General features: G+C 33.3%; 2 protein-coding genes and 1 pseudogene across 2 annotated transcripts; all 3 read right to left on the reverse strand.

The window, feature by feature from the left end:
* Positions 1-1,602, reverse strand: LOC144546806 (1-acyl-sn-glycerol-3-phosphate acyltransferase). The gene is made up of 3 exons (XM_078295368.1): positions 1,225-1,602; positions 805-822; positions 1-457 (listed from the first exon to the last, which is right to left on the reverse strand). Exons 1-3 carry the CDS (start codon positions 1,547-1,549, stop codon positions 264-266), a joined length of 537 nt encoding a protein of 178 aa, XP_078151494.1. The 5' UTR covers positions 1,550-1,602; the 3' UTR covers positions 1-263.
* A 674-nt stretch (positions 1,603-2,276) lies between these two features.
* Positions 2,277-3,647, reverse strand: LOC144546645 (hydroquinone glucosyltransferase pseudogene; annotated as a pseudogene).
* Positions 3,648-6,145: 2,498 nt separating this feature from the next.
* On the reverse strand, positions 6,146-9,961 carry LOC144547105 (F-box protein At5g52880-like). The gene is made up of 6 exons (XM_078295713.1): positions 9,738-9,961; positions 9,399-9,550; positions 8,809-8,896; positions 7,549-7,685; positions 6,753-6,904; positions 6,146-6,638 (listed from the first exon to the last, which is right to left on the reverse strand). The coding sequence occupies exons 1-6, from the start codon at positions 9,914-9,916 to the stop codon at positions 6,516-6,518; spliced, it is 831 nt and encodes a 276-aa protein (XP_078151839.1). The 5' UTR covers positions 9,917-9,961; the 3' UTR covers positions 6,146-6,515.
* Positions 9,962-12,521: the final 2,560 nt, after the last annotated feature.

Below are 12,521 nucleotides of genomic sequence, written 5' to 3' on the forward strand. Positions count from 1 at the left end.
TGAACTGAAAATCTGGACTCATGCCCACCACTGACCTTCTTTCAAAAATGAGAAATAAAAAATAAGTCCATGCTTTAGAACATTTTTTTTAAAGTAGGTTTAAGCTTACTTTAAACTTTGATCAAACATGTCCAAGAACATTATACAATTCTGGATTTAATTGACAGAGCTGGGGCTCTCTACCAAAATGTATCTACTAACTAAAGATTCAAAATTTACACCAGTCAAATATAACTAAACTAAAATCGTAGAATAATTTACAATTAACTAGACATACTCTTTTCTTTACTATCCGAAGTGATTTGATCGGAAGTAGTTTTCTTTGAATCATCCTTCAATTTCCTCAAGGCCTCTCTCAGGCCAAGCACAATAAACAAATTTGTAAGTGTCAGTAATGATTCAGCGCTTCCATGAAGCCAATCCACATTAGATAATGAGGTCCCGTAGTGCAACTTAGCTGCCAATATCAACACTTTATAAGATTGTGTTTATTAAATGCATTGTTGTGTGTCAAATAACCAAGGGTTTCATTATTATCATATTTTGCCTGGTCAATTAAGCATCATCAAATATCCCTTATTTTTGCAGTTTAAGGCTTAACTAAACCCTAAAACTGATCCTAGATGTGCAATTTGGCCACAATTATCAAGTAATCAACCCCAATTAATGTTCAATTGAACATAAAAATGAATAAGCAATGAGAAAACAAGAGGGAGCATAGATGCACTGGCTAATTATAAAAGGTTACATAAATGTTTGATTTAATTCTTCTTAACAAAGTGGAGACTACAAGAGAAAACTCACCATATATACCCGCTGGAACTTCAAATAGAGCAGGAAGGGAAGGACAAGCAAAGATGAAAAGAAAAGAAAAGAGTCAATTAGGAGAAATTAATATCAACAAACAGATATAAGAAATCAGATAAGCTTATGCATATGACAGCCCACCTTTTGGTTTATTTTTCACATAGATATGTTTATATACACAATTGTTTCTGCAATTACAACAACATTTGTTATCACTATGCCCAATTTTTTGTTCATAGATTGAGGCTTAAATATTAATTTCTGGACAGAAAAAGAAAATCACCAGAATCTAGTGACATAACCAAACCAGCTTGGTACAGTAAATAAATACTAATAGAAATTGAACAGTTTTAGATATACAGTCCCGAGTTTTAAATTTCATAAAGATATTGAGTTTTTAAATAAATAATGACATACTCGTGGCTCCTACAAACGCAAGGAGGAAATAAAACCCAAAAAGGGTGAGCTTTGGCGCAGTCTTGGATTTAGTGATAAAATACAAGAAACCCAGATATGGAAACAGAGAAACAGCGAAGAGCTGAGAAGCAATGCTTTGCGAGTCTATGGTAGGTGCCCAAGGATCTACTGGTAAAAGCCCACACCTTATCTTATTAACGTTGAAAGATCTAACTCTCCTCCTTTGAACGGTTGTTGAAAAAGCATTTCTCTTTTGGTTTCTGGTTTTGGGTTGGGGAAGACGAGTGAGAGAGGCGGTACACCATGGAGAGTGGAGAGAGAGCATTTGGTACAGACAAGTGGTTCTCCGCTAGAAAGCTATCTAGTATTTTATTTCTCAGTTATGTGACTTGTGTCTGATACACTGGTTTTGTTCATTGTATAACTGGGCTTTAGTGACTATGCTCATTTTAATGGGCTTTAGGGAAAATATTTGGGCTAAATAATAAAAGGGTAAACTGGGTCGCTCTTTTCTCCTGTCTTTATTTATTTATTTATTAAAGTTATGATAACGTGCATATTTCGGAATTCGGATCTTCATATCAAATATACTTGGAGAGAAAATTTATATTTTAAAAAAAAAAATAGTATTTTTTAGGTAGTTAGAAACCATTTGATCTAAAAATTCTGGACTATTCAAAAACAGTATTTTTCAATCTTTTTAGAAAAATGATAAAAATATCTGTAAAATATAAAATTTGGTCCCGAAATATATTTTCATGTGTAGTTTTATATTTAACGGTTTGGATTGACTATTTGAATTTTGAAAATATAGCACGGGTTGATCCATAGTATATATGCATATTACCATAGCCTTGCTAGTATTTATTTATCAAGAACTAGTGGTTATTAATTTGATTTTGTTGTGAGGAAATTTTATTAATATACCTGGATCAACATAGAAATTAACTATCTGCAAAAATGAAAGCTAGCTAAAATTCATTCTAATGAGCAAAGTTCAATACATAGTTCACATGCAGAAGCTGATCCAAACTAAGATATAAAACAAGTATTTACATAACAATTGAGCTTTTCCATTTAGCAAAATCCTTGAAGGAAGTTCCATCTTCAGACAAAGCCTTGCCACCGGCCGCCTTCAACTCCAGCGCTTTCTTTCGAGCATCTCGACCACCTTCCCCCTGCATCAGTTCTTTCACAACCGTTGCTATCGCATCTCTACTCACAACACTTCCATCCTTCACTTCCGGCCTAAACGCCACTCCAATCCCGTTTACTAGTTTTTTTGCATTTAATTTTTGCTCAGCATTCAGTGGCCAAGTGATCATAGGTACGCCACTCATGATGCTTTCCAGCACCGAGTTCCATCCGCAATGTGTCAGAAACCCGCCAGTTGATATGTGGCCTAGAATTTCCATTTGTGGGACCCATGCTTGTACAACCAATCCTACTTCTTTGTTTCTTCCGATAAATCCTTCAGGTAATAATGTGGCGTTGCTCGAGTCACTTTGACTTCTAATGACCCATAAAAAGTGTTGCCGGCTTAGCTCCAATCCCCAGGCAAGCTCGACTAGTTGCTCTGATGAAAGGGTCCCTTCACTTCCAAAAGAAACAAATAATACTGAGCCACTTGTTTGATGATCCAACCACTCCAAGCAACCTGACACGTTTACTTGTTGATCCGATATGCTCCGAACAAGTGGTCCAATTGTATAAACTGGCGGGCGGCTAGGATTGTCTTCCTTCAAGATATTAGCTAATGCTGGTTCGAGCTCGCAAAAGCTATTGCTAAGAATGCCATCGGCCTTGCTAATCTGTTTTGCCATGTGCAATGACATCCTATAAGCCTCACTTTTCCTATCTTGAAACGATTCACCAAGGTCGACACCATTAATTGCCACGCACCAGCCTGGCAATTGAATTACAGGCATATCCGGGAACTCTGTTGTGGTCTCATGATCAATTCTGGTTACATTTAGAAGGAAAGATAAAGCCATGAGATTTGTAGGAAAAAATACAAAGAAAGGTATACTGAACTCCCTCGCAACTGCAATTGCATCAACGCTTAAAAAATCAGTTATCAATGCAACAACTCTAGACGAGGATTGCAGCGACCGTAGGGCTTCGCGTAATTCCGGTAGAGAGTTCAATGCGGAAAGGAATACGTCATTTACTTTTAACGAATTGATGGAATTGTCATGATTTGTAGGAAGGAAATCGATGGTCACGGAAGCGGGGAGAGATGAGAGAAAAGATCCTTTATCATTTTCAGATGATGAAACCGTCAGTGCTTTGGTGATTATGGTGACGGTGCAATTGTGTCGAGGCGATGCTAGCAACCTGGCAAGCTCAGACATAGGGATAAGGTGGCCCATGCCGGGGCTTGCGAATAAAACAACACGAGGTTGCATGGTTTCATGTGCCATGGTTCTTGATCAATTTGTAGGATGTTCTCAAGCCTCAGTAGATAATGAAGAAGAAATTATAAATTGGAATTTATAAAATTGAGTTGTCTAGCTATATAATGGATGAGGAGATTGTTTTTTTTGTGTGTGTGTGGTGTCAACGCCTGTGGGTAGGAGGTTCCTATCTATAGATCAGAAAACCATAGCCGATGCTATTTTTTTTTGCCCCAAATTAATCGTGGGGTAAATCCAATAAATATTACATTAAAGAGTAGATTAGTAATGATCACATGTGATTGCAAAAAAAAAAAAGTAATGATCACATGAATTTGCAAATAAGAAAGGTATCATATACCCTCATTCTGTAATACCGTTCATGTACTTGAACACAATTATATAATCAATTATCCTATTACAAAGGCTATATTTTTACCTAAATATGTACCTTCCAGATGCGACCCCAAATTGGTTTCCAGTTAATTTTTTTGGCACTTCTAAACTTCCATAGTTGTTTTCTAATTTGTTTGAGCAATCTCCAATATATTTAGAAACTCCAATAAATTAACCATTGAGAACCATTTCTCCAGATGTTAAAACTAGAGGCTAGCATAGTCTATACTTCGACGGTTTGCAAGTCCTATCAAGCTTACATTATTGGGCATTACTTAACCTTCGGATTTTAGCGACTAGTACAGCTACTAATTAAACATGAGGAGGGATCAAGTTACAACACTTGAAAGTTACAACAAAGTTACAACATCATTTTTTTTCATTTTCAAAGTCCAAATCGTCGATCCAAACCGTTAGATATTCAATCTATATTAAAATGTGCTTACAGACCAAATTTTACATTTTTTGAAATTTTTTTGCTATTTATTAAGATGGGTACAAAATTGCTGTTTTTAATGGTGCAGAATTTTAATAAAAACAGCGATTTTGTACCCATCTTAATAAATAGCAAAAAAATTTCAAAAAATGTAAAATTTGGTCTGCAAGCACATTTTAATATAGATTGAATATCTAACGGTTTGGATCGACGATTTGGACTTTGAAAATGAAAAAAAATGATGTTGTAACTTTGTTGTAACTTTCAAGTGTTGTAACTTGATCCCTCCTCATTAAACATATCCTTTACAAGTCAATAGTGCGCATTATATAATGATCGACTCGTAACTAACAAAGAAAACCATTGTTGGAATATTTATTTTCTTATTCTTGACAATTATTTAGATGTGATATATACAATGAACTAGTAACTAACGAAGAAAACTAGTGTAGGAATATTTGTTTTTTTTATTATTGACAACCACTTTAAAGGTGATACGATATATGATATATTAACATGAAATGTGCCAGACGTTGTCTTTAATTACATTCTTATTTTAGATGTATGGTAGATGTTCATGGTGTGAATTATTTTAGAATGAATTCCGGATCGTGCGATCAGAATTCCGCATCTTTTACAAAGTCTAACGTTGAAGAGAAACAACATTCATGGCTAATTCACTTGTCGTGAATGTTAATTTCAGGCTAAAACAAAAGATTTGACCAAGCACAATTCAAACTAAGAAGATGTCTATGGAATATTTATGGTTTTTGAAAAAGGTATTTTGCAATTCTTTTTATCAATAAGAACGTCCAAAAGACCTATTTATAGGTAAACCAGAGAAATAATAAAAGTTTAAAATCAGATAATCATTACAGCGGTTCCAGTTTTCTTTATAACAGTTTCAGTAACTGTTACAACTAGGGCTGCAAACGAATCAAACCGAATTGAACTTCAATTTGAGTTTGGTTTGAAATAATTTCGAACTAAGTTTGGTTTGAATTAATTTTGAGTCAAATTTTTACGAACTCAATTTTGAATCTTTTACGAATTTTTTTATGACAATGAAGAGTGATCGTAGTCGCCGAAAGCGGGAGATAAAAGTCGTCTAGAATTTTAGAACTGAGAATGAGAGTTATGACTTATAGCTGAGCGGCCTTATGTTTTAACTTTTAAGTCATCAGCGAAAATTAACAATTCACGTTACTTTGAATTTCGAACTAGAATAGTTCGCGAACCTATTTCGAACGAATCAAGTCCAGTTTGAATTTTATTTGAATTAATTTCAAACTATTTCGAATCAATTTTTTTACAAACTTTTTCGAATCAAACTCGAATCGAATCACGAACTACGAATTTTTTGTGCAGCCCTAGTTACAACAGTTTAAAAACGAATTCAACAATCTAGTAAAGTATTCCAACGATTTGTGCAAATTTCATAATATATCAATTTGTTTGTCAGCAAACTAGCTGTTATGTCCAAATATTATAAAAATGACCTTTCTAAAAGAAAAAGAAAGCCAACAAATCAGTGCTGATGATTTATCTACATAGATAAATACTTAGTAACGGTGGATTCTCGAGAGTAGAAAACGACAAAACGGTTTATAAAATCGCTGCCAGGTTCATCATTTTGCTGGCTTAGATAAATGTAATCTGAGCATACCATTAGCAACAGAATAACCAATACAAGTAACAGTTTACAAAATTCGTTGTATAGCAATATCTTGAATAATCCATGGGCTGCTTACTAACAAGCGTTATAAGCGGCATTCAATATTATTTTAAAATCCTTAAAACTTAGGTTCATCAACACAGAGATTATTTACAAGCATTAATTATCCTTTCTTGGACTAAATAAATAAAACAATACCAAAGAAATATAGAAGTTTTTTTTTTTGAAAATCTTCGCAGAAGTTGCGAAATCGTGAGAGGGAATCGAACTCACGACCTTTGGGTATAACAACTCTAAGACGTTTTCCTAGCCAATTGTACTACCTCCCCTTTAAAGATATATAGAAGTTACAAAGGAAATTATGACCCATCACTTAAAAAAGCCTTTACTAGGCCCATAACTTGCGAAACCTGTATTGACTGCGTGAAATTTCATCCGAATCACTATCTTGATCATCAGAATCAAAACCAAGCTCACTCCATAAATCCTCTCCCAGAACATGTTTGGGAAACTGATAATGAAAATATATTTATAGTCAATATGCAGTGCAAAAATGAGATATGTTACCACTAGCTGTTATGTCCCAACTTGGCACAAGATTAATAGGTGTAGAATCCATGAGTACCTTTCTAGGTGATATTAATTTTAGTTTTGGTTCGTTTTGTCCCAACTTGGCACAAGAATGAGGTGCTCTGCTTGTCAATGTGCTGAGCCAAACTACTGAATGACAGTTCATGCAAACTGCTCTATTTGTTGGTGCTCCAACTGCCAACTCAGCTGTAAACAATAATCAATTCAGATTTAATGCTGTAAGAAAATAAACAACGTATAATAAAATTTGACTATCTTTGATCTTATACTTTTAGCCTTTTTCGGTTTATTTGCTCGGTTTGTGTGAGTAGGTATAATCAAGGCCAATCTAAGGTTTAGGCACCACTGTAGAACTACCAACAGCTATGAAATTTCTATCAAGTATCCACATTATGGGACCAAAATTAGGAATTTTGTACAACATTCTCTTTTTGAAAAATAATGGAAAAGAAATGTAGGCTTAAACCCCAATTAAGTAAGAAAATATGGTGCTTTCTGCTAATTCTGCATCCATCTCTGTGTGGTAGTTATAATAGGATCTCTATCCATCTTGGAGAGGTAGTTAAATATTGCACCAATTTGTTATAATTTGGAAGTTAGAACCTTCACAAGCAAATGGGGACGATAACTCACTGAAGTAACAAATCTATTAGAAATATAAGCTACTTTTAGTAACTAAATCTAACAAAAGTGAAACATGCCACTCATATTAATTTATGGTGATTGGGCTCTCCTAGCTTTTCGACCAGATATGGTAAATTGAATTCAAAATATTACATACTTTTGAACATAAACTGACATACCTAAAATTTGGGACAACAGTACCGTACCTTTATATTTCTCTTGAAAACAATCCTGCCAATCAAAATCGTATGGAGTATCAATCTCCTTTACACCGGAACTACCAAAGAAAAGGGAATATTCTATCTTCCAGAGGGTATTTTCTTTGGCAGCAGAGTTCCATGATCTTTGTACGTAGAAGTACAACAATGTTAGTATAGACTTGGATTTATTCATGCTAAATGAAATCAAAGGATTACTCTTGAATTTCTGTATAGTTTCAACATATTTTATTTCACAATCAAATTTCTTCACTATAATGCCCAGAAAACAACCAAAGGAACAATTTTAAATTAGCACCAATAACTGTTGTAATTGACCTAAACCAATTAAATGTTGTCCTATATGGAGCACTGGGTCATAATTTCTTGCCCGGCTGGTGCAACTGGTAGGATTCAATCCAGTGCCTAATTTTACTCCTCTATTAAATGTACACGGAACGCTCAACTTAATGGTAAGAATTTATAAAAGATGACCAAAATGTAATATGCACTCTATGGCAACAGTAAGATTTTTAGAATTTAGCAACAGCAACCTTAACTGTTAGTTTTGGTTACACACACACACATCTTGGCACTCTAGCAGATTGGGTCAGACCTGGCCCACTTTAAGTTGTAAACAAAAGACTGCCATGAAGAGACAAAAAAAAACCTCCACTGTACCTATGCCACCGATAAATTAAGAAAACCCAAAACTCTCCCTTGGTTGGTAGTTTCTTCACAGGCAATAGAGGAGGGTTCAATGCCTCATGATGACTCATATCCTTTATCTCTATTTTCAAATTCCAAACAGTCAATCCGAACTGATCAATATGACTTATTAAAATGTGCTTGGAGACCAAATTATATATTTTTTGGAATGTTTTTACTATTTTTGTAGATAGGGACAATGAGATCAATATGATTTTTTTTTACTATTTTTTTGGAAATTTGTACCTCCTATCAATATGGCTATTTTTTGGAAGTTTTTGGATGGTTCAGACAGTGATTTTATACCTATCTAAAAAAAATAAGAAAGTTTCCCAAAAAATATAAAATTTGATCTCCAAGCACATTTTTATATGGAGATCATGTTGATCGGATCGGATTGACTGTTTGAACTTTGAAATAGAGACAAAGGATGTGAGGCGCGATGATGCATCAAAGACATGAAGCATCTTTACCCTCCTCAAAAGAGAATTACTGCTCCTAAACGAACCCAATTCAACCAAATTAACATATTTGTAAAAACAAGCCAAGGAAAAGACATACTTGCAAACTAAGCCGGCAGCCACTAGCGATCGCATATCAAGGAAACTGAATAAACAAATGAGCACGTCTTGTGACAACTCCACCGTATCTGACGTATACAAAACATATTATCAAACAGAAAAATAAAAGAGAAAAACATCCCATTATTCTTGTAATAAAAAGTTTCATGCTCTTCGGATAATAGTAAATGCCTTTTAAGTATAACTTATTGGGTACCAGTAGGCAGTTTTTACAGAAAGACCAATTAAATAATAGAATCTCCAATTGCTTGTTGAATTTGTGAATTTATATGGGTTATGTAAATTAAAAACTGATCACTCCAGCACAACTTCAGGTTGTTTGTTTGTCCCATGATAACATTTATCCAGTATTTATCTAATTACCAGTTGTACCAGCTCAAGTAGAATACCAGAAACAGCACGGTATGATAATTTACTGTACCAGCTCAAGTAGAATACCAGAAAAGTTGCTTCAAACCTAAGCTCAAATTTTCCTGGGATTTTTCTATTTTATCTTTTGCAAGATTAACTGTGCCTCAATTGAACCTTAATTGCCAGCAAACCAAAAAGACAAAATAACACAATTTGTACCTCCATCATAGTTAGACTTAGAACGTCTCTTGTGTGCGACAACTGAACGCTTGAACTCTGAAACAGCAGCTGCCTTCTTCTGTTTTGGTAAAACAGCTTCTGCTGCTTGCAAAAGCGAATTAGTAGCTGCAACTCCATATCCCGTCTGTATACTGCAACATTCATCTTTCAATCAGCACGAGTTCTCTTAAAAAATGTATATTAATTTTGATAATTTTTGCCAATTCTTACCAATAATTGCAATCTAAAACTTCACTACTATCTTAGAATGTTGAAATTGGCACAGAAACAAGGAAACAAATAAAAGAATAAAAAAGAGAGAGCAATTTGGGAGTTTACTCGGGGAGGATGCGAAAGGCGAGAAGCGTGTCTTGAAAAACGAGAAATTGGAGGGGCTTTGAGAGATGGGAATAGCCGAGGCGAAGCATGGCGCTGAGTTCGTCGCAAGCCGTGGGGTAATCCCACGGCCGTGAAAGCGCTGCTGCTATTCCCAGCTCTTCGTATCCACCACTTTCCATTTCCTTTACTCTACCTTCACCTTCTGTCCTTCTCGCTCTTCGAAAAACTCGGCTGTCAGATGCTCCCTCTCTCTCCCGGTACCGCAAAAAGGAATCTTTTACAATTAGTTGATCTGGAACGTTCTTTTAACTTTACACGAATCACAATCACAAATAGGCACCGGCTGAGGAGTAATCTGGACCGTTATTATGGTACTTGTAAAAGATTACCTTTTACGGTACCGGGGAGAATATGGATTCCTATCTCTCCGCGCCGATCGATGGCAGAGTATTTTGAATATTGAGAGTTTAGATTATTTTTCTCTTTTTATATTCATACTAATTTCTAATTTTATAATTTACTCAAAATGAATACAACATAAAAGGAAACAAAAAATATATTATAATATGATTAAAACAACATTTTACAAGAAATAATGCACCTTAAAAAAACAACTAATTAATGCACCTTAAAAAAATAACTTAAAGAAAATAGTTTACAATGCAAAATTAAAAAGATAGTAACATTTTCAGAGTAACAAATAGAGAAATTTCTCTATTCATATCCAATTTACTTTTTTATATATTTCTCCTAATTATGATAGAAATTTAATAAAAGCTTGTATTATATATGTAAAAAGAAATTATTAAAAGCTATTAAAAGAGAATAAACGATTTTTTTAGCTTATTGTTTATTTTTTTTCTTTTTTATTCTTTTAAGGTGATATTGTTTTTTGAGAGTTGAACTGAATAAAAAGTAATAAGTAACTTCAGAAAGAAAGAATAAATAGAATACATTTTGCTGCAAATACTAAAAACATTGTCTATGTAAAAAATATGACCTCATCTATGAAGTTTAGATGTCCAAGTTTAACATTAACATCACATAATGAAGTAACAACTTACTAAATTGAAGGAACAAAATTCCAATTTGGAAAACATCAGGGTTATGTTGTAATACATTATATTATAACTACAGTTTTTTCAGTTGTGTTAAATGTGCAGTCGTAACCAATGTTATCAGAACTGGATCGGACATTGAACTAGTAAACTTCCGGGTCAACGATTTACTAGTCGGACCAGTGGGTCAACTGGTTGAACCGCTGATTTTTTAAATAATTACAATTTATTAATTTATAATCTGAAAATCCAAAATATCATTTATTGTAATATACTTGAGACATTTAACATGACCATACCACGTTCAAGCTCATCAAAAATTCACTTGTAAGTCGAGTTCGTAATTTTTATGGCTAATGAACAGACTTAAATAATCATATTAACGTAATATAACGTAAAAAGAAACAGAGAAAGTTAAAAATGTAAAGGTCTGAACCATTCAACAATTTTTAATTCCTCTAGAGCTAATTCTGTTGTTAATTTAAAATGTACATTTGATTAAAATTGAGTTTCGGGTCATTTGTTTAAATGTACATTTTCAATAATTTAATTTATAATTGAGCTTCGGGTCAATTGATAAAATTGCTAAAATGGCTTCGAGCCAATTGAAATTTGAGAATTTATTATTAGCAGATGGCTTCGGGCCATTTTGATTAGCATGATAAAAATAAAATATTAACAAAATATAGTATAAAGGTAAATAATTAAAATATCAAAATGTTACCTTGAATCTTTAATTAGTAGAGCTCTCGTGCTGATAACGTGTTATAAAATAAAGTAAAAGAATAATAAACAAGATATTGAGAATGTATAAAGATGGTTATGCTTTATTCATATGCTTTTGTTGTGTGTAATACATCCATACAAAGCCTCTATTTATAGGCTAGAAAATGTAAATTACAAGCCATCTAATATTAACTCTATTGATAAATGTGGGAGAGAAATGTACTCTTTTAAAGAGAAGTTTTGAAGTAATTGCTCAGAAAAGTTGCAACATGCATGGACATCCATAAATACTTTATTCATAACAACCTCCTTTTTTTCTTGTAAATATATAGTTTATTATCCATTACCATAGAATGAAATGAGAATATGAATGCTCAGTTTGTTTTTTCCCTCTCTGTCTGTATGTTTATTTTCAAGCTCTCTAAGAAATTACATTGGAATTTTGTCTAACAGGAATCGTGGCGCTAATCATCAATTAAAGTTATTTCAAATTTCCAATATGATATGTTTATGGAAGAACGATATATTACAATTAAAATTTTGTTAGAGATAAACGGAAAGCTTATAAATCCAATGCCATACATCCAAATTATTATGTTTTCAAAATTAAATCCTGAAATATCCAACTTATCCTTGATTTCATATAATTGTTCTCAGATAATGCCTTATTTGAATTATTTCTCATCTAATTAATTAAGATCGTATATGCTTGTGCTCCTGTCAACGGATTTGTAGAAGAATGAAAAAAAAAAAATCTAAGATTAACAAATAATACAAATAACATATATACATTAATTGAGGATGGATTAGAAAAAAAAAAAAAAAAAAAAAAAACCCACCTTTGGACTTCCTTTTGAGGCTTCGTTCAATATTGTTTTAAAATAATTAAAACTTGAGTTTATCAACACAAAAAAAAACTTACAAGCAGTATCCTTTCTTGGACTAAATAAATAAAACAATAGCAAAGATATATAGAAATTACAAACAAAATTATGAACTA

Source organism: Carex rostrata, chromosome 30 (genome assembly GCF_964058835.1).
Source record: "Carex rostrata chromosome 30, lpCarRost1.2, whole genome shotgun sequence".
NCBI classification, from domain to species: domain Eukaryota; kingdom Viridiplantae; phylum Streptophyta; class Magnoliopsida; order Poales; family Cyperaceae; genus Carex; species Carex rostrata.